The following is a 21,283-nucleotide window of genomic DNA, read 5'->3' as shown; positions in this document are numbered from 1 at the left end:
GACTCGGCTGAAGACCCACAGGGCGGCTTCTGTCTGTCACTACGCTGCCCTCGACCACTAACCTGTGCCCATCGGCCCTCCACCTTCCCAGTGCATAGTTCCTCCCCTGCCACACCCTGAAGCCCTCTGGATACCCCAGTATAACCTGCCTGGCTGGCGGGTCCAGTACCCAAGCCCGCTCCTCCATCCCTGGTGATTTTGGTTCAGCATCCAGAGACTCCGTGAAGACTTCCCCGGGAACTTCATGCCTGCACCTCAGCCTCAGAAATTCAGAATCAACCTGCCTGGGGTGGGATCTGTGCTCCAGTATGTCTTTGTTGTTGTTGTTTGTTTGTTTGAGACAAGAGTCTTACTTGTCACCCAAGCTGCAGTGCAGTGGCGCCATCTCGGCTCACTGCAACCTCCACCTCTTGAGTTCAAGTGATTCTCCTGCCTCAGGCTCCCATGCAGCTGGGATTACAGGTGCACGTCACCACGCCCAGTTAATTTTTGTATTTTTAGTAGACATGGGGTTTCACCATGTTGGCCAGGCTGGTCTCGAACTCCTGACCTCAGGTCATCTGCCCACCTCGGCCTCCCAAAGTGCTGGGATTACAGGAATGAGTCACCATGCCTGGTCCAGTATGTTTTTCTTAATTCCATAAGTGATTCTAAATTCAACAAGAATTAGAGCCAGTCCTAGGCAACTGATTAGAAATGAAGAACCTCAAGCCCCACCCCAACCTGAAGAATCCCAGTGCTTCTCAAATCCCATTTGAGAACCTGAAGAATCCCAGTGTTTCTCAAATCCCGTTTGAGAAACACTGCCCTACGCCAAACCCCACATCCACAAGCCAGGCCCTGTGAAAGGCCCCCACAGGGCAACTGGAGGTAGGAGGATGCACAGGCCAGATAGAATTAAAGAGTGGATTGCCAGGACCCTCCAGGTCACATCCACACAGCACTCAGAGGTGCTAAATGCTTTCCCTGTGTTCCTTCATCCCATCTCAGCCCTGTCCTCTAAGAGTCAGGAAGACAGTCTCATGCCTGTGTGGGGAAACTGAGGCGGGGGCAGAGCCTCAACTTGACCAGACCGTCCCTCACTCCTGCATGGCCCCTGGCTCTGCAGCCAGTAGATTTCCTGACCTTCATCTCAGTGTATCCTGCAGGGCAGGCAGAAAGGGAGGGTGACCATCGCCCCATGTGACAGGTGAGGGACCATGGACCCAGGGTGCGGAACACAGGTGGAGCCTTCCATAAAGCAGGGCCAGCTCCCTCAGGAAGAGGACTTGGGAGCTGGGGGGTGAAGGGTCACTGCTGACCAGAGGCAGCTCTGCCAGGCAGTGTCATCAGTGGGCTTCATGTTTGAGTGACAGATATTTCTTTCCTCTCCTCCTCTCCGGGGCCCATCTTCTGAGTAAATCTAGAACCTGCCTTAACAAAAGCCAGGCCAAGTCCCAGGAAAACTCTGTTGCTCTGGAAAGGCCTCCGTGAGCCATGGAAGGAAGCCTGGATTTCCACCATTACGCTTAGACCACAGGCCCCTCTCTGCTGCGGAATAGAGAGGGCAGGTTACAGAGCCCACCAGGCACCACACCTTGCCATGGACGGTGACAAACCCTCACTTCAGGACAGAGAGGTGATGGGGGGTGGGGTAAGGGGGTCAAAGCATTCCTGGGGAAGGGTCAAGAATGAGGGGTAAAGGGACCCCTGCCACCCCCAGCAGGGAAAGGAGCAGAAGGTGACACTGGCCCTCCTGTTGTCCTGCTGGGGCAGAGGCCCAGGTGTCTTCAGCCAGGATCCCTCCCCTCTCCAAGCTCCCTGCTCTTCAGGAATGAGTGTGGGTCCTTCACCCTCCCCTGCTGGAGAACACTGGGTTCCCAGGGTCTGGGATGGGATGGAGGGGATCCCAGTTGCCAGCATGGTGGGCAGGGATGTGTTCGCAGCAGGGGCCCCAACCACACACACGGCACTGGTCATCTGACAGCCCTTCCCAGCCCCCTGCAGGCCCACCTGCCTCACCCAACACTGCTCAGCAGAAAGCCCAGCACAGCCCTGAGAGGAAGGCAGTGTCTGTGCGGGGACAAGGGAGACAGAGAGGGAGTGGCCCCTTCTGTCTAACGTAGCTTCCTGCAGACAGAGCGTGCCCACTGCTACCCCCACCCCCATCCTGGCCCAGCTGGGCCAAGGAGGGCAAAGGAGGAAGCAGGGAGTTAGAGAAGGGGCAGCTGTGGGACCCCACATTCCACCTCCTAACTCTGGGCTCTTTCCCTCCACAACCACCCCTCCTGCCCCAGGGGGTCTCAGGCCAGTCACAGACATGGCAGAGAGTGGGGAGGCCCTTTCCTCAAAGAGGAGGAACTGAGGGGTGGAAGGCTGAGTGGGGACCCACCGGGAGAGAGAGATGCCAGGCAGACAGGCAGCGGGCGGGCAGCAGCGGGTGTTGGAGGCGACTGCGGGGCAGCCGGGACACGACTGGGTAGATGCTCGTCCCTCGTCCCTCTGTCCATCCAGGGCGGCTCCTCTCCGGGCGGTTCTGAGGCCGGGCGGGCGCTGTTAAAAAGCTTTTTATGTGTGTGTGTGTTAATCACATGATTGCCGTTCACCTGTATTTCGAACAAAGACAGCTCACTGTTTCAAGGCCCCGAACAAGAGTCTGGGCACAGGGAAGAGAAGGGAGGCGGGGGGAGGAGGGTTGGCAGCGCCGGGGGTGGCGTCGAGGAAAACTGGGGGGAGATTGTCCAAGGCCAGCAAGCGAGAGAAAGAGAAAACCCTTATCAAACTCCTAATTCACTGGGCTCCGAGGCCCCAGACACACTGGCCCGATTGTCTGGCTGGTTGTGTGTGTGAGCATGTGTGTGTGTGTGTGTGTGTGTGTGTGTTCCAGTGTCCGCTCCCCCCACCCCCAACATGCCTCTGCCTCGTGTGACTACCTCATTGTGTCCCATTACCCACCCCCCACACCCCTTTGGCCTTTCCCAAGCATGAGGCCTTGCCTCCCAGACCCCTTGTAGCCCGCTCCAGACAGGACCCCTTGGGGTGGGCTTGGGGCCTTGCCCAGCTACTGAGGAGCTGAGAACCACACATGGTCACCAATGTGGCCCTGGCTCCATTGCATACCCCACATACACCCCACCTCGGCCTCAACACCCGGGCACGGCTGCCCTTAGTTAAGAGTATGGCACTGTGACCTTTGGAGGAGAGGCCTAGGAAAGAGAGAGGAAAAGGTGTCACGGGAGGATGGCCAGGAAAGAAAAGGGGAGGGAGGGAGAGGTGGGCAGAGGAGGGAAGAGGCAGGGCAAGTCCCCACCCCTTCTTGGGGTCAGGGAAGAGAGGACTTCGTGACAACCAGGACTACGACTCCCCCACCCTCTCCCAAGACAGGGTGAGCCCAGTGTGGAAGGAGTTGGGTCCCAGGAAGTAGGAACCCAAAATGCCTCTAAGACCTACTGAACCCCTACCCTGTCCCACCTTGGCCTCCTGGCAGCTTTAGTCTTGTGTTTACACCTTGAACCAGACCAGCCCGTGTGTGTGCTGGGTGTCTGCAGAGAAGGCATCAGAGGTCAAGCTGGGGCTATACACTTCTCAGAGGGAGCCCTGAGAAGTCCCTCACACTGTGCAGGATGGGGCAGAAAGGGCCGCCTGGGAAAAGATGGGAGGCAGGGTGAGGAGCTGGGCATCAGTGCCTGGCACACAGTAGGCACTCAACAGGATTTTGCAGATGAAGCAGCTCGGGCCTGCCACCCTCACAGGCCCACAGGACCCTCATCACCTTCACGTCTCTCCCTAGTTCTCTGCCAAGTGCCCATCCTGCCACCTGAGGCAGACTTTGGGAGTCCTGGTTGGGCCCAGTTTTCTTCCATTCAACAGGTTCTGAGCCTCCAGCCTACATCTCTTCCTTCCCCGGCCTAACCTCCCCTTCGCCTCCCGGACTAAGCTCAAGCTAAGCCCCAGCGAGATGGGCCTGGGCAGCAGGGCAGGGAGCTGGGTGGGGGGGCCTGGGCTCTGGGTGGAGGAGCCCTGAGTGTTGGGGATGAAGGAAAGCCTGGAGGCTCCACCTTCTGCCCTTCCCTCCCTCCTCTCCCCCTCCCCCCTCTCCCCCTCCTTCCTTCCCCAGCCCTCTGCAGCGGCTCAGTCGCTCAGTCAGTCTCGGGCTGTCCGGCCAGGGTGGTTGGTGGTAAGGATTCAGGCTCCGTCCTAACGAGGCCGTGGCCTGAGGCTCAGGGCCCCCCGCCCCTCCCTCCCAGCCCACCAGCGTTACCCCCCAGCCCCGAGCTGGACCGCACACCTTGGGACACGGTTTTCCACTTCCTAAGGACGAGCCCCAGACTGGAGGAGAGGTCCGAGGAGGTGAGTGCGCAGCCTGCTCCTCCCTGGCCCGCCCAGGCCTGGGACCCTGCTGGGTGGGGTGGAGAGAGGCGACACCCCGCCCTTGCCCCCCACCTGGCTCTCCTCTAAACCCCGTTGGGGCAGGCTGAGGGAAGAAGGAAAGGTGAGAGAAAAGGTGGGAAATTCCAGGGGCCGGGATTAGAGCAAAATAAAGGTTCCGTTTTTTTCTTCCTATCATCAACAAACCTCCACCCAAAAAAGGAGGCTAAAAAAAAAGCCACCCACACCAAGTGACGGTTGGGACCAGGTGGTGGGAAGACGCAGAGGCAGGACGCACCCACCTAGAGTCTGGCATGTGCGTGGGCCCCAGGGGCCAGAGTGGGTTTAGCTGGAGTTAGGAAGGGCCGCCACCTCGGGGCTGTACCCGCGTCCTGTCCCAGGCCGCCCTCGAGGCTGCGCGCGCGGCCGCTCCATCGCGCCCTCCTTCCATCCAGGTGGGCGTTGGACTCTTTGCGAGGACCCCGGCGGCTGGCCCGGGGGAGGCGGCCGAGGCGGCGGCGGCGGCCGGGGGCGACATGGCGGAGGAGCAGGACCTATCGGAGGTGGAGCTGAGCCCCGTAGGCTCGGAGGAGCCCCGCTGCCTGTCCCCGGGGAGCGCGCCCTCGCTAGGGCCCGACGGCGGCGGCGGATCGGGCCTGCGAGCCAGCCCGGGGCCTGGCGAGCTGGGCAAGGTCAAGAAGGAGCAGCAGGACGGCGAGGCGGACGATGACAAGTTCCCCGTGTGCATCCGCGAGGCCGTCAGCCAGGTGCTCAGCGGCTATGACTGGACGCTGGTGCCCATGCCCGTGCGCGTCAACGGCGCCAGCAAGAGCAAGCCGCACGTCAAGCGGCCCATGAACGCCTTCATGGTGTGGGCGCAGGCGGCGCGCAGGAAGCTCGCGGACCAGTACCCGCACCTGCACAACGCCGAGCTCAGCAAGACGCTGGGCAAGCTCTGGAGGTGAGCACCCGACCGCCCCCCGGGCTCGGGCCCTCTAGCTTCGGGTGGATTCAGGGTAGCCGAGGCGGCCTGGCCTCCTGCACCCCGGAGCGGGACTGCCTGGCAGTCCTCATTGGATAGGGCTGGAAGGCCAGGTGTGGGGACCCCGCCCGCCCTTCCACCACAAGGACCCTAGAACTCCGAATTCCAGCGGCCTAGGCCGGTTCTTCCCACGAGGCGGCGGGCAGGAAGGCGCCCCCTCGTGGTTGGAATTTTGGGGGTGGCAGACCGTGGGGCCTGGGGCTTTGGAGAAAGGGAAGGAAGCTTTCACCAACTCCCTGCCCATAGATATGCACACTCATGCCACCAGCTGCTGAGGTCAGCAGGATTCGAGAGAAACGCTTGGAAAGAACCAAAGGGTTGGCTGGAGATGTAGGGAAACTGAGGCAGTCAGATGGAGAACTCAGGGGAGGTTCGAAGAAAACAAGGAATTCAGATGAGAGTCTTTGGAAGAGTGGGGGATGAAGAGCTGCGGGGACAAATGTTTCTGCTGCTGCAGGATCTCATCCTATCCCAGGGGTCTTCCCTGGGACTCTCTGACCCCACCCTCCTTTGAGTTGGGGGCTTCATCCTCCTAGGGAGAGGACACACAGAAAGGGGCCTCCCCCTCCTGCTCTGCCCCAGAGCCACCAAGTTGATCTCCTTCCTTTCCTCCCTCTCCCAGTTCGGCGCCATCTTCCCTGCCAGGGCCCCACCCCAACGTTGAGCAACCTCTTCCCCCCTGCCCCAGAGCTGGAACTGAGCACTCTGGCCAGAAGGAAACCTTGGCCCCCTTCCTGCCCAGGGGCCCTCAGAGTCCCAGGTTCCCTGGGACCAGCCCACACCTCTAGGAAAAACATCCCCCCACGGAGCAATTCTGCCACCCTCCACTCAGGTCTGGGGTTCAGCCAGGCCTCCTGGGGATGTGTGGAACAGGGCAACCCCCTACTCCCACCCCGGGAATGCCAGAGCAGCTCCGAAAGAGAACAGGGACTCCAGGAGATGTGAGTCGGTAGCAGTCACCTGATTCCCGCTAGACTGGCCAAGAGACAGGCCCAGAAAGGCAAAGGAATTGCAAAGGTCACATAGAAGTTGGTGGCAGAGCCAGGGCCAGAACCCAGAACTCCCATACTCTCTGTCCAGAGGACTTCCCCCGACCCTGGTGACAGTGGTGGATCACCTACACTCTGAGGAGTGGTCAGGATGTTGGGGGGAAGCAAGAAGATAAGAACAAGAGTGAGCAGCATCTGGGTTCCAGAAAATTAGGGCTTTGTCAGAGGAGCCCGGCTCTTTTCCACTGCCCTCCCCCGTGCTGACCACAGTTGGGTAGAGATTGGGTCTAGAAGCTTAGCGTGGTAGAAAGTGCAGGAGGGTCTCCAAGAGACCAAAAGATTCATATCCAGCCCCCTGGCCTGTTCTTGCCATGTGTTTGCTGAAGACCTGATGCCCCTTCCCCTGCCCCTTCTCAGCCCTCAGTGCCCTGCTCACCCAGGGCAGGCCCAGGGCTCAAAAACCAGCCTGCTGTGTGGACCCAGACAGCCCAGTTCTGCCCAAGAGTAGAGGTCACAGCTAGCTCCTCCACCCAAGGTCCATCCAGATCTGGGTGGGGCTTTGCCCAGGCCAGTACCTTTAGTACCAGGGAACAAAGAAGGGCAAGTGAGAAACAGACAACCAGGAGAGACATACAGACAGGGCAGACCCTGAGGACCATGAGAAGACCACAGTGCGAGCCCAATGAGAGTCAAAGCAAGGATGGACCTCATTCTGCCTCCATCTCCCATTGCCAAGGGTTTAAGATTGGCTCCTCCATTGTCCCTGTCCCCAGATTCCCCCAGCCCAGAACCCTGGGCTTGGACTCCCTTCAGGAGAACTTATTCTTGGCCATCACTCAAGCTGTGTGCACAGGGGCCAGCCTGAGATGTGGCAGTCAGGAAAACTGGCACTACTTGCTGAGGACCCAATCCCAGGGGGAGGACGGGGCCAGAACCATGGAAAGGATCAAAGGCAATGCCAACAGATGGTGGCTCTCTGGACCCTGGAGGGAAGTCCTGAGAGACCTGTGGATGTGCACTGGGCTGGCCAATTGCTCCAGGGGCTTCTCCTGAAACCTCCTCAAGCTGTGACTCCCAGGATGTCAAGAAGGGGGCGGTTGGGTAGGCAAAGCTAGAAAACAGGTGTCTTAAAACCAAAAAGAGAGAAATACACACAGACTGTGTGGAGTGCCCCAAGGGAGTGTGGGATCAGACACACTGGAGCCCAGGTCCTAAGGGGCCGTGTAAGCCCCAACAGTCACGCTAACCTTTGATGCCCATCTGGGGAGGGGCTACCAGAGGCTGATCACAGGGTGATGCCTGTGGGTTGGTTGACCTGCCTGGAAAGAACCAGAGCCAAGAAACTGGAAAAGTGGACACAGGCAAGAGTCCCTCCTGTGTGGTGGGGGTCACCCAGCCTGTTCCCAGTGCCACAGGCCCTTTCCCACGTAGTCTTATGCCCCTGGCCTAGCAGGACATATGTAGCAGCACTCAGTGCCCCACTGTGGGAGCTCCCTGGTTGGGGTTTCCAGTTTGGGTGAGGAATCAGCCTACCTCTTCTCGCCCCCATTCCAAACCTGGGAGACCAGGGAGAAAGAGGGTTGACAGGAAGGTGCAAATGAGTACTGACTTTGGAGTTAGAGCTGGGGGTAACATGGGGGGTTTGGGGCTGGTAATGTTGAGTGGGGACTGGTGCTGGAAATTGGGTTTACATGGTGGGCAGGCTGGGTTTGGGGTTGGGTTGGAGGTGGAATCAGCTGTCCCGCACAGCTGGTGGAGGAGGGGGCTGGGGTCGGGGATGGCAGTGGCCCCGGGCTTAGGTTTCTATCAGGGTTAGGCTAATGCTGGAGGTGGCAGTGGAATCTGATGTTGGAATCCTCCCTCTCTTCTGGCCCCTGTCACTTTCTTGCTGATGCTGGCTGCCAGCTGGGCAGGGGGCAAGGGAAGGATGGGTGAGAGAGTGAGCTCTGTGTCCCATGTCCCCAGCCATCCCAGAAGCCCCTCTGCTGGGGCCCACTGCTGGCGGAGCAGCTCTTTCCTCTGTGGGTTCTCCCCAGTCACACCTTCAAGGCCTGCTCCACCCCCTCCCCTGGTCCCAGCCATCAGAGAGGGTGCCCACATCCCACTCCTTGACTCTCAAGGCCTTGCTCCAGCATCTTTGTCCTAAGTGTGTACACTGACTGACAGTCTCGGCTGGAGGGACCCTTTGAGAAAGCTGGGGCTAGGGCTGGGCTCAGGGCGGGGGTAGGGGGAGTAGACAGGGAGGCTAAGCCGCAGAGGAATGCTGCTGCCGGCTAGGAGGTGCCTGGCATGACCACCCCCGCCCAGCCTGGGGAGGGAGGGCTCGGCCTTCTGCTGACTGGGGAAGAGGGCACCCACTGGGGTGTGAGGGGTGGGGCAGCTGGAGAGAGAGGCCCTCTGGACTGACAGGGCTGCTCCCACGAAGCCTCATGGACTCTCAGTACCAAGGTGTGGGATTCTAGAATTTGTGGACTTTCCCCTCGGCCCCCTCTGTAAGGTACCCCATCCTGCCCTCCTCACCCTGGAGTAGCCAAACCCTGAACACCCTCCACCCTCCAACTCTGGCCTGAAGCTGGAGTTGGTGGCAAGGGCGCTGGCTTCAGGGCTTCTTCTCTCCATGTGTTGGTTTCAGGGACTGTTCCAGGGTCTGAGGAGAGTCTAGCTTCCTCTACCCTCTGTTACCTTCTGGACAAGGATATAGGATCCCCCCAGGAGGCAGTGCCCCCCCGCCCTGACTCATGGTAAAGAGGACCCACATCTGCCCCCTCAGTTCCACCACACTGGAATTCACACAATCAGGACCCAGAGTTGAGAGGCCACCCCTAGATCCTCCTGTCTAACCACCCCGGCAAGCAGCATTAGAAAAGCACCTCTCAGGGCCGGGCACGGTGGTTCATGCCTATAATCCCAGCACTTTGGGAGGCCAAGGCGGGTAGATCACCTGAGGTCAGGAATTCAAGACCAGCCTGACCAACATGGTGAAACCTCATCTCTACTGAAAATACAAAAATTAGGCGGGCATGGTGGCCCGTGCCTGTAGTCCCAGCTACCCAGGAGGCTGAGGCAGGAGAATCGCTTGAACCCAGGAGGCAGAGGTTGCAGTGAGCTGAGACCGCGCCACGGCACTCCAGTCTGGGTGACAGACTAAGTAAACAAAAAATTAAAAATCGAAAATCACCTCTTGGGCCGGGCACAATGGCTCATGCCTGTAATCCCAGCACTTTGGAAGGCCGAGGTGGGCGGATCACCTGAGGTCAGGAATTGGAGACCAGCCTGGTCAACGTGGTGAAACCCCGTCTCTACTGAAAATATGAAAATTAGCTGGGCATGGTGGCGCATGCTTGTAATCCCAGCTACTTGGGAGGCTAAGGCACGAGAATCACTTGAACCTGGGAGGCAGAGTTTGCAGTGAGCTGAGATTGTACCACTGAACTCCAGGGTGGGTGACAGAGTGAGATTCTCTCAAAGAAAAAAAAAAAAAAAAGAAAGAAAGAAAAGCACCTCTTTCTCAAGGTGCTCAGCCCGCTTCCCAGGCCCTGGTGCAAGGCATTTCACATCCATTATTCTGGCCAATCCTACACCCAAGTTAAGCCGATGTTATCATCCTTTTATAGGTGAAGAAACTCAGGCTCAGAGAAGTAATTTGCTCAAGGTCACACACACAGCTAGTAAGTAGCAGAGACTGAGCTCTCCCCCAGCCACGCTGCTTCTGTTACCCACCCTCAGTCCCAGGGAGCTCACACCCTAATGAAGTAGCCGATTCCACTTGCAGACAGCTTTGATGATAAGAAAGTGTTTCCTTTCCTTGAACTGGCATCTGCCCCTTGAAACCTCTATTCCTACTTTAACTCCTGCTCAGGGGCTGCCGGGAGCAGCAGGCTGACCCCTCTCAGCCTCCAGCCCGTGAAAGATTTGGGGGCAGAGATCACAGTCCTCTGAGGCTGTATTCCTTGGGCCTCACATCTCTCAGCCCATAAATCATAGGGCACAGCTCCCACCCCAGGTCCTGTCCTCTGGGTGCCCCATCCCAGGGCCTCACATCTTCCAAGACGGACACTCAGAGGGAGGCCAACCTGGAGTGCTCTGGCACTCACGCCGGCCCCTCTGCCGTCCTCTCCGCCTCCCACCACACCCCAGGCTGCTGAACGAAAGTGACAAGCGCCCCTTCATTGAGGAGGCTGAGCGGCTCCGTATGCAGCACAAGAAGGACCACCCAGACTACAAGTACCAACCCAGGCGGCGGAAGAACGGGAAGGCCGCCCAAGGCGAAGCGGAGTGTCCCGGTGGGGAGGCGGAGCAAGGTGGGACCGCCGCCATCCAGGCCCACTACAAGAGCGCCCACTTGGACCACCGGCACCCAGGAGAGGGCTCCCCCATGTCAGATGGGAACCCCGAGCACCCCTCAGGTGAGTGCTGATGACAGGGCTGAGGGTGGGGCAAGGCCGGTCAGTGGAGAGAGGAGAGGGCTGGATGGCAATGAGACCCTGGACTCTAGGGAGAGCATGCCAGGCTGTGCAGTTGCCCCAGCAGAGCTGCAGGGGCCCAGAGGGCGCTCCATGGGGGTTCCAGTGCCAGGGGCAGTGGCTGGGCAAGATGGCTCTGATCAGGGCTGATCCAAGGGGTCACTGCTGCTGGGCAAAGAGGGCCAGTTAGAGTCTGTAGAGGCCAACCGGCCAGGCACAGTGGCTCACGCCTGTAATCCCAGCACTTTGGGAGGCCGAGGCGGGCCGATCACCAGGTCAAGAGTTTGAGAGCAGCCTGGCCAATATGGGGGAAAAAAAGAGTCTGTGGAGGCCATGGAGTGAGAGGTGGCTGGGGTAGTTACAAGGAAAGGGGGAGAAGACAGGACAGTTTTGAGAAATGAAAGATCAAATGGAGGAGAGGAAATCACTGCCTCTTTCCCACCAGCCATTCTTTTTTTTTGTTTCCTGGAGACAGAATCTCACTCTGTTGCCCAGGCTAGACTGCAGTGGTGTGATCTCGGCTCACTGCAACCTCTACCTCCTGGGTTCAAGCAATTCTCCTGCCTCAGCCTCCCAAGTAGCTGAGACTCCAGGTGCAACCGCCACGTCTGGCTCATTTTGTGTTTTTTAGTAGAGATAGGGTTTCACTGTATTGCCCAGGCCGAGTCTCAAACTCCTGAGCTCAGGCAATCTGCCCACCTCTCGGCCTCCCAAATCCCACCAGCCATTCTGACAGAGGAGACACGGCATGTGATGCTGAGCACAGGCCATTAATGGGCCAGACATAAGCTATCTTGTTTAATTTTCATTAATGATAATAACAGCTAACATTAATTGAGCACCTACTGTGTTCCAGGCACTGTGCTAGGTGCTAGTTGCCTTATGTATACTAACTCAGTCATTGCAAACAATGTAATGAGATAGCCAAACTGCCTGGGCTCAGATCTCAGCTGTGGCAAGTTACTCTCATTTTACTGATGAGAAACAGATAGGAACTTCCTCAGTTTGGCTCCAGGGCTTCTACTTGGCACCACAGCTGCCTTGCCTGTGTTCCTACTGTACAGAAAGTGACACACACAGGTTTGCCACATGGAAAGTGTTCAGTGAGCAGAGCTCCTGCCTTCAGAGAACACGCTCTGAGTCCTACTTTGTATCAAACACTGGAATGGACACCAGGGGTACTAACCAGAGAAGCCTACAGTCCTTGGCCTCAGGGGCCCATAGTCTAGAGAGAGGAGCAGGGATGAAAAGGAGTGAATTGACCAGGCGCGGTGGCTCAAGCCTGTAATCCCAGCACTTTGGGAGGCCGAGACGGGCGGATCACGAGGTCAGGAGATCGAGACCATCCTGGCTAACACGGTGAAACCCCGTCTCTACTAAAAAAATACAAAAAACTAGCTGGGCGAGGTGGCAGGTGCCTGTAGTCCCAGCCACTTGGGAGGCTGAGGCAGGAGAATGGTGTAAACCCGGGAGGCGGAGCTTGCAGTGAGCTGAGGTCCAGCCACTGCACTCCAGCCTGGGCGACAGAGTGAGACTCCGTCTCAAAAAAAAAAAAAAAAGAGTGAATTAAGTACGGGAAGAAACAAAGCTGGGCATGGTGGAATGTGCCTGCAGTCCCAGCTACATAGGAGGCTGAGGTGGGAGGATCACCCGAGCCCATGAATTTGAGACCAGCATGGGCAATATAGTAAGACTGTATTTTTTTTTTTTTTTTTTTGAGATGGACTCTCGCTGTGTCACCCAGACTGGAGTGCAGTGGCCGGATCTCAGCTCACTGCAAGCTCCGCCTCCCGGGTTCACGCCATTCTCCCATCTCAGCCTCCCGAGTAGCTGGGACTACAGGCGCCCGCCACCACGCCCGGCTAGTTTTTTGTATTTTTTTTAGTAGAGGCGGGGTTTCACCGCGTTAGCCAGGATGGTCTCGATCTCCTGACCTCGTGATCCGCCCGTCTCGGCCTCCCAAAGTGCTGGGATTACACGCTTGAGCCACTGCGCCCGGCCTTTTTCTTTTTTTTTTTTTTTTTTTTTTTGAGATGGAGTCTTGCTCTGTTGCCAGGCTGCAGTGCAGTGGTGCCATCTCGGCTCACTGCAACCTCTGCCTCCTGGGTTTAAGTGACTCTCGTGCTCAGCCTCCTGAGTAGCTGGGATTTCAGGTACATGCCACCACACCTGGCTAATTATTATATTTTTAGTAGAGACGGGTTTTCACCGTGTTGGCCAGGCTGGTCTTGAATTCCTGACCTCAGGCTCCCAGAGTGCTGGGATTACAGGCATGAGCCACCGTGCCCAGCCTCCTATCTCTTAAAAAAATAGTAATAATAATTATATATATATATATATAGAGAGAGAGAGAGAGAGAGAGAGAGAGAAACAAGTACACAAGAAGCCTGTGTGAGATCCAGGGGTGGCACGGCCGTCCATCCCATCCAGTCAGGTCTCCAAGAACACCCTGCTGCCCACCAGACTCTTGTCAAGGAAGGCGTCCAGAAAGAGGCAATGGCTGGGCTGCTTGGTACAACCTCTATTTTACTGATCAGGAAACTGGTTAAGAGAAGACTGGGGATTTGTCCAGACACAGAACCAGGATTCAAAAACCTAGGCAGGTCTCTTGAAGTACAGAGCCCTTGGCCAATGCAGGACTCGGCGCTGCCTCTGGTCTGAGGAAGGAGGCACAGGCCTGTCCTTGGGGAGCTCTTAGTCTCTTACGACCATGGACGTGTTCTGTCTCCAATGGGATGCCAGGCAGTCATCCCTCCCACACACATGTACATACTCTTCACCTTCAAAGATTCAGGGACACACACACACACACACATCAGGAGACACTGGACCACATACAGAGCAACCACTTCCGAAAGAAACTGTGGACACAGACTTTTTCTCGCTCTTCAAGGCCCCACCCCACTCAGATACCTTCCCCAATGAGACCTTCCCCAAATCCCTGGGGCAGCGAGTAGACTCCTCCTCTGGTCTCCCAAGTCCTTGCATATTGTCATCACAGCAGTTCCAACTCTGGGCGCATGTGGATCTATGGATCTATGACCGTACGAGCTTTGGGAACAGGGATCCATTTTATTTACATTTGTATCCCCAGCACCTGGCACAGTACCTGGCGTTTTGTAATGCTCCCTAAGAGTTTGCCGAATTAATATGTGAATAGAAAAGTGAACAGACAAAGGAACAAGGACCAGCTTTCTAAATGCCCTCCCACGGAGGAAGGCAGCTCAGGGAATGACAGGGCAACACAGACCAGCGTGGGATGGGGCTGAGGGCCCAGAGAAAAAGTCTGTGTCCTCAGACCCTCAGCCCAGTGAGCTGGGCAGCAGGGCGGGCTTAGGAGGAGGGAAGGGTTGGACACAACACGAGGCCAGGGCAGGGAGCACGTCCAGGCAACCAGCAAAGGTGAAACAGAGCACTCAGGAGCCTGGGTGAGCGAGGCCCAGCAAGGAGGGCAGTCAGCATGGGTGTAGAAGCGGGGCTGGCAGAGCACAAAGGCCGGGCCAGACCACTTGGGCAGCAGAGAAGCTGATGAGAGGAAGAACTTTCCACAGGAAAGGTTTTTCAGAATGAGGCAGGCCTCCCCAGGTGGGTGACAGGGGAGGAGGCAGGATTCATCCCTAAGATTTGAGAATTTCATAAACAACTGGAGACCAATCTAAGACACCAGTATTTAAACAAATGCCGCCGGGTGCGGTGGCTCACGCTGATAATCCCAGCATTTTGGGAGGCCGAGGCGGGCGGATCACCTGAGGTCAGGAGTTCAAGACAACCCTGGCCAACATGGCGAAACCCCGTCTCTACTAAAAATACACAAATTAGCTGGGCATTGTGATGGGCGCTTGTAATCCGAGCTACTGAGGAGGCTGAGGCAGGAGAATTGTTTGAACCTGGGAGGCAGAGGTTGCAGTGAGCCGAGATGGCGCCACTGCACTCCAGCCTGGGCGACAAGAGCGAAACTCTGTCTCAAAAAAAAGAAAGCCGACTCATGCTGCCAAAATGTGAAACTTACAAGGTTTTCCCAGAGGCACCCGCTGCCTGAAGGTGAACCACTGAAGTTCACGTGCGCCCACCTGCCTCTAACCTGTTTCCCCCTTTCGCTATCTCTCTGTCTCGCTTCCACCCAGGCCAGAGCCATGGCCCACCCACCCCTCCAACCACCCCAAAGACAGAGCTGCAGTCGGGCAAGGCAGACCCGAAGCGGGACGGGCGCTCCATGGGGGAGGGCGGGAAGCCTCACATCGATTTCGGCAACGTGGACATCGGTGAGATCAGCCACGAGGTAATGTCCAACATGGAGACCTTTGATGTGGCTGAGTTGGACCAGTACCTGCCGCCCAATGGGCACCCAGGCCACGTGGGCAGCTACTCAGCAGCCGGCTATGGGCTGGGCAGCGCCCTGGCTGTGGCCAGTGGACACTCCGCCTGGATCTCCAAGCCACCAGGCGTGGCTCTGCCCACGGTCTCGCCACCTGGTGTGGATGCCAAAGCCCAGGTGAAGACAGAGACCGCGGGGCCCCAGGGGCCCCCACACTACACCGACCAGCCATCCACCTCACAGATCGCCTACACCTCCCTCAGCCTGCCCCACTATGGCTCAGCCTTCCCCTCCATCTCCCGCCCCCAGTTTGACTACTCTGACCATCAGCCCTCAGGACCCTATTACGGCCATTCAAGCCAGGCCTCTGGCCTCTATTCGGCCTTCTCCTATATGGGGCCCTCGCAGCGGCCCCTCTACACAGCCATCTCTGACCCCAGCCCCTCAGGGCCCCAGTCCCACAGCCCCACACACTGGGAGCAGCCAGTATATACGACGCTGTCCCGACCCTAAAGGGGGCCCTGTTGCCACCACCCCCCGCCCAGCCCCTGCCCCCAGCCTGTGTGCCCTGTTCCTCGCCCACCTCAGGCCTGGCGGTGGCAGTGGAGGAGGCTGAGGAGGCTGAAGAGGCTGACGGGTCGGGGGGCTTTCTGTCTGGCTCACTGCCCTGATGACCCACCCGCCCCATCCAGGCTCCAGCAGCAAAGCCCCAGGCGAACAGGCTGGACAGAGGAGAAGGAGGTTGACTGTTGCTCCCACACTGAAAAATGAGGGGCTGCACCTTCCCCCAGGAATGACCCTCTATCCCAGGACCTGAGAAGGACCTGCTCACCCTCCTCGGGGAGGGGAAGCACCAGGGCTGGTGGCATCGGAGGCCTTACCACTCCTACGACTCCTGTTTCCTCTCTCAGAGAGTGAGGGTCTGACATGCCCATGCCACCTGTGCCCCAGTGCCTAAGGGCTAGGCCACCCAGAGACTGTGTCTGGAGTGGCCGTGTCTCCCACTCAGGGGCTGAGAGTAGCTTTGAGGAGCCTCATGGGGAGTGGGGGGGTTCGAGGGACTTAGTGGAGTTCTCATCCCTTCAATGTCCCCTCCCCGTCCGAAGGCAGGAAGGAGTTGGCACAGAGGCCCCCAGATCCAATTCTGTGCCAATAACCTCATTCTTTGTCTAATCGAGAAAGAGCCCCCAGTCCTCCTCCACTACAACCTCTGTGACCTTGAGGCGCATCCCAGGAGGTGAGGAGGCAGGGGCTCCAGGAAAGGAATCAGAGACAATTCACAGAGCCTTCCTCCCTGGGCTCCTTGCCAGCTCCCTCTTCCCTTACTAGGCTCTACGTCCCCTGCTCTGGCAGCCCCACTCCCTGGGCTTCCCAGAGAGTGACAGCTGCTCAGGCCTGAACCCTTGTCTCCAGGAGACACAGGGCCCAGCACCCAGGTTGCTGGCAGCAGGCTGAAGACACTAGAATCCTGACCTGTACATTCTGCCCTTGCCTCTTGCCCCTTGCCTCCCAGTGGTATTTGAATAAAGTATGTAGCTATATCTGCCCCCCATTTTCCTGTTCTGCAGCCCCCCAAATCCACATGTAACTCATTACTGTCTCCTGTTATTTATCTCAGTAGTCCCCTCTCCTAGCCACTCTAGCCCCTATTAACTCTGCATTAAGCATTCCACATAATAAAATTAAAGGTTCCGGTTACCTGCTTGGTGAGCCTGACCTGGCCTGTCTCTTCATCTCTTATCCCTGTACTGGTGCTTCCTCAAACGCTTTCTGGAAGTAGCTAGGAGTAGAATGCAAAGGACAGATCATCAAAGGTCTCTCTCTCCCACCTCCTTCCCTCTTTCCCCACCCCCTTCTCCTTCCCCCTCCTCTCTTTCCCCTCCCCCTCCTCTCTCTCCCCTCTCCCCTTCTCCTCTTTCTCTCTCTCCCCCACTCCCCCTCTCCTCTCTCTCCTCTCTCTCTCTCTCTCTCTCTCTCTCTCTCTCTCCCTGCTAAGAAAGTGGGAACTGGCATCCCAGTGGGGTCCGTCTGAGCTCAAGGACTGAAGCCTCAGATGGGAGCTTCTCCCCAGCCGGCTGTGCCCCACACTGCAGGGGGACCACTCGCTCTTAACTGGCTCAGCTGGAACTCACTGCCTTGCAAGCAGCCCCTCTGCTCACCCAGCACCCAGCAGAGGGGAGCTGGCAAAGAATTCAAGAGACAGGTATCTGAAGAGGAGAAGGTGGGTTGAGTGTGACACCATGCTGCCTGCAGTTAGAGGCCTGTCCTTCAGGATGTGTGGATAGGCCCTGTGTTGCTGCATACCCCTACTTGCCACCTCCCCCAGCACACACACAGCAGCCCATACCAGGATCTAGCCAACCTTCACGGCAGCTGCCCGTGTCCAAGTCTAGACCAAGGATGTCAGACAGTCTACTCCTTAAGCACCTACTCCCTAAGAACTCTGTCCTCAGCAGAAGTCCAAACTGCACTCAGAGGCCAGGACCACTCCACCTCACAAGCACACAACTCCAAGGACAGGGGAAATCTCTTTGCCATCTTGCTCCACTGATGAACAACTCCGATGGTTAGAAGTTCTTTCTCATACCCAGCTTCTAACAGCTTATATACAGCTGCCATTTACTAAGTGCTCCACCAAAGGTCTTACGTCATTCAGGCCAGTGAAGGGGTAGGTCCAATTGTTATCTCAATTTTCCAGATGGGGAAACTGAAGTTTGAGAGGTTGATGCTAAGCAGTGCTGGCGCCAGAATCTGAACCCAACTCTGACTCCAAGGCTTGCACTTTTAACCATCATCCCCTCTAACTGCCTGTGGTTTGCAGACCCTACTTCTGCTTTGTGTCTGGAGCAATGCATCTTCCAGGATGCTCCAGACTGGGCATCCTCAGCTCCCATCCTTCCATCTGTGGTCTCCAGCCCCTAGTCAGGACCGGGGCAGAGGCAGGGCACCAAGGACTAGCCCAGTCTTCAGGGTGACCAAAATCCCTCCATCTGGGAGCTGCACTGTGGAAGCTCTTCAGGCAACCTCCCCAAAACTGCTGGTTCCCATGAAGCTGGATGGTAACCGAAACCCCTGATCTTTTAGACAATATCCATTGCAAAGTCATATCCAAAGTGTATGTATGTCGTTTTTTGTTTTAGATAAAAGCAGGACTTTACACTGATCTTTAACAGATCTCACCTTGTTGGGTCTGACCCATTTCCCCACCTGTATTAAACCTTTTAGAACTTAGCTCTCCTTTAGAGCTTTATGTATCTGCAAACTTGAATAGCCTCATTCAAGTCACTAATAAAGGTCAAAATGAAGCGGGACACCTGTGTACAGCACTAAATGCCTCTCTCCACCATCAGTTCTATTACCTCCACTCTTTTTTTTTTTTTTTTTTTTTTTTTTTTAAGATGGAGTTTTGCTCTGTTGCCAGGCTGGAGTGCAATGGTGCAATCCTGGCTCACTGCAACCTGTCTCCTGGGTTCAAGTGATTCCCCTGCCTCAGCCTCCCAAGTAGCTGGGACTACAGGCATGTACCACCACGCCAGGCTAATTTTTTTTTCTTTTCTTTTTTTTTTTTAGTAGAGACGGGGTTTCACCACGTTGGCCAGGATGGCCTCAATCTCCTGACCTCATGATTCACCCGCCTCAGCCTCCCAAAGTGTTGGGATTACAGGCGTGAGCCACCGCACCTGGCCTATTATCGCCACCCATTTTTTTTTTTTTTTTTTGAGATGGAGTCTCACTCTGTTACCCAGGCTGGAGTGCAGTGGTGCGATTTTGGCTCACTGCAAGCTCCGCCTCCCAGGTTCACACCATTCTCCTGCCTCAGCCTTCCAAGTAGCTGGGACTACAGGTGCCCACCACCACACCTGGCTAATTTTTTGTATTTTTTAGTAGAGATGGGGTTTCACCATGTTAGCCAGGATGGTATCAATATCCTGACCTCGTGATCCACCCGCCTCGGCCTCCCAAAGTGCTAGTTACAGGTGTGAGCCACCACGCCCGGCTATTATCTCCACTCTTAAGGAGGCTGTCTAATCAGTTCTAAAACTGTCTAACTACATCACCATGAAGCACACGCTTCTCTGTCACAGTGGCATGGAGACTGCCAATGCCTTGTCAAAATCAAGATTCACTGATCTCTGGCATTCCCTCAACCTACTGGACCAGTAACCATAGGAAAAAAAAAAACTTATTTGGCAATATTGGTTCTTAGACAACCCATGCTAGCGCCTGATCTCTTTTTTATTATATAAGCACTTTTAAACATGGAGTGACCTATTCTAGAATTTTTTTTTTTTTTGAGACAGAGTCTCGCTCTGTCGTCCAGTCTGGAGTGCAATGGCGCGATCTCGGCTCACTGCAAGTTCCACCTCCCAGGTTCACGCCATTCTCCCGCCTCAGCCTCCTGAGCAGCTGGGACTACAGACACCCGCCACCATGCCCAGCTAATTTTTTTGCATTTTTAGGAGACTGTGTTAGCCAGGATGGTCTCGATCTCCTGACCTTGTGATCTGCCCGCCTCAGCCTCCCAAAGTGCTGAGATTACAGGTGTGAGCCACTGCGCCTGGCCAACCTATTCTAGAATTTTGTCACAGATCAATCAGTACTAACCTTATGTGTTTATAATTTTTAGAACCCACCCTTTCCTCTTCATTGAAAGGCAGGACTTTTGTCCATTTGCGGTCTGTTCACTACTCCTGCTCGCAGTGGGATGAGGGATATGGAGCTGGCATGGTGGGGAGCAAGGGGCATATCCAGAAGATGACACTATCACCTCCAAGACCCCACATCTCATGAGATTGAGTGGGAAATCACTGAGGATGTGGAAGCAGGGGAAATGACCCCAGAGAAGTCAGAAGACCTGGGTTGTGCACATCCCTTAGACCAAAGGTTCCAAGGGTGCGCAGGCCTCAGGAAGGTAGGAGCTCTGCTTGTTAAAAAAGAGTCAGGTGTTTCTGGAAATGACTCAAGAGACTATGCCCAAACCCTAAGAAAACAGAACCAGTAGTGGTGACCGGTGACATTTTATTCAAGAGAAGTCAAAATCCAGGCCCAGCCAGCTGAATAGCAGGGGACTCCCCAAAAGAGGAGAACGGGAAGAGGAAGATGGAGGAAAAACACTCATTCTGTCCCATTTCCCTTGCACCCACCCTATCCCCTAAGGGTTAACCCCCCACTCCCCTCCTCCCCAGCCCAAACCCCATCTCCCTTTAATCACATCTGATACTGAGCAGCCCAGCAGGGAACAAAGAGACCATTTAGAGAAATGGGGCCGAGAAAGTGACCCCCGCACTCTGGGGCGGCTGCCTGGATGCCAGCACAAAGGCGGCATTTCAGAGCTGAAATTTCAGCACCCAACTTGATTAAAGGATTCCACAGGCTTGGAGGAGGATGGATGGGGGTGTGAAGTCCCCTGCTCCCTGAATTAACCCTTCTCCAGGGCAGCAGACACCCCTCCCACCAGTGCAGATGCTCACCATTCACTCCCCACACCCCATCCTAGGACCAGGCTGCACCCAGGCCCGGAGGCCCTGCCTCCTGCAGAGGTTAGGGAAGCCCAGCTCCTCCTCTTGGAAGGAGAGCTGGCAGTGGAATGGAGGTCAAGGCTGGCATATTCAGGAAGCCAGTTTTCCCTCTATTCCTGTTCATGTCAATATACACCCTCCCCCTGACCCCCTAGGAGGGAGGAGCCAGTGTGACTGGTCTTACCTCAGGTTGGGTAAGCAGGATGGAGAAAGGAAGAGGACCCATTAGAACCTCAGGCAGAGGAAGCGGGAGCTCCAGCTCTGACTTAATGGAACACCTGGAACCCAGAAGCACCACCACCCCAGTACCATCCCTGCAAGGCCTCAGAGGATCACCAGCCCCAAACAGGAAGGAAAGGATATCTTATAGGGGCTGGGAAGATGGCATGGGTGTGGCACACCAAAGAGGTGGGCCACAGAGGACAGCGTGTGGGCAGAGTCCTGAGGAGGAGTGGGGACAGAGGCGTGGGGGCAGGGGTCGGCAGGTGCTCGGTCCTTGCTCCAGCCGCTGACTTGCCCAGCAGGGCTCTGCCTGGGGACAGTGGGAGATCAGCACACCCCCACGCTTCCTGCTGGGGCACTGCTCCTGAAAGGGGATCCGAGCCCAC

At 56.5% G+C, this 21,283-nt stretch overlaps 1 protein-coding gene and 1 pseudogene across 2 annotated transcripts; one reads left to right on the top strand and one right to left on the bottom strand.

The window, feature by feature from the left end:
* Nucleotides 1–539: 539 nt before the first annotated feature.
* On the bottom strand, nt 540–17,006 carry LOC117070243 (annotated as a pseudogene). Its single transcript, XR_004431842.1, has 2 exons — nt 16,856–17,006; nt 540–2,543 (listed from the first exon to the last, which is right to left on the bottom strand). The product of XR_004431842.1 is annotated as an uncharacterized LOC117070243 (transcript).
* Nucleotides 4,119–16,872, top strand: SOX10 (SRY-box transcription factor 10). The gene is made up of 4 exons (XM_033189069.1): nt 4,119–4,329; nt 4,803–5,308; nt 10,516–10,784; nt 14,966–16,872. Exons 2-4 carry the CDS (start codon nt 4,884–4,886, stop codon nt 15,667–15,669), a joined length of 1,398 nt encoding a protein of 465 aa, XP_033044960.1. The 5' UTR covers nt 4,119–4,329; nt 4,803–4,883; the 3' UTR covers nt 15,670–16,872.
* Nucleotides 17,007–21,283: the final 4,277 nt, after the last annotated feature.

The sequence above is a fragment of the Trachypithecus francoisi genome, unplaced genomic scaffold, assembly GCF_009764315.1.
Source record: "Trachypithecus francoisi isolate TF-2019V2 unplaced genomic scaffold, Tfra_2.0 Contig01580, whole genome shotgun sequence".
NCBI classification, from domain to species: domain Eukaryota; kingdom Metazoa; phylum Chordata; class Mammalia; order Primates; family Cercopithecidae; genus Trachypithecus; species Trachypithecus francoisi.
This window is presented reverse-complemented; position numbering and strand designations above follow the sequence as displayed.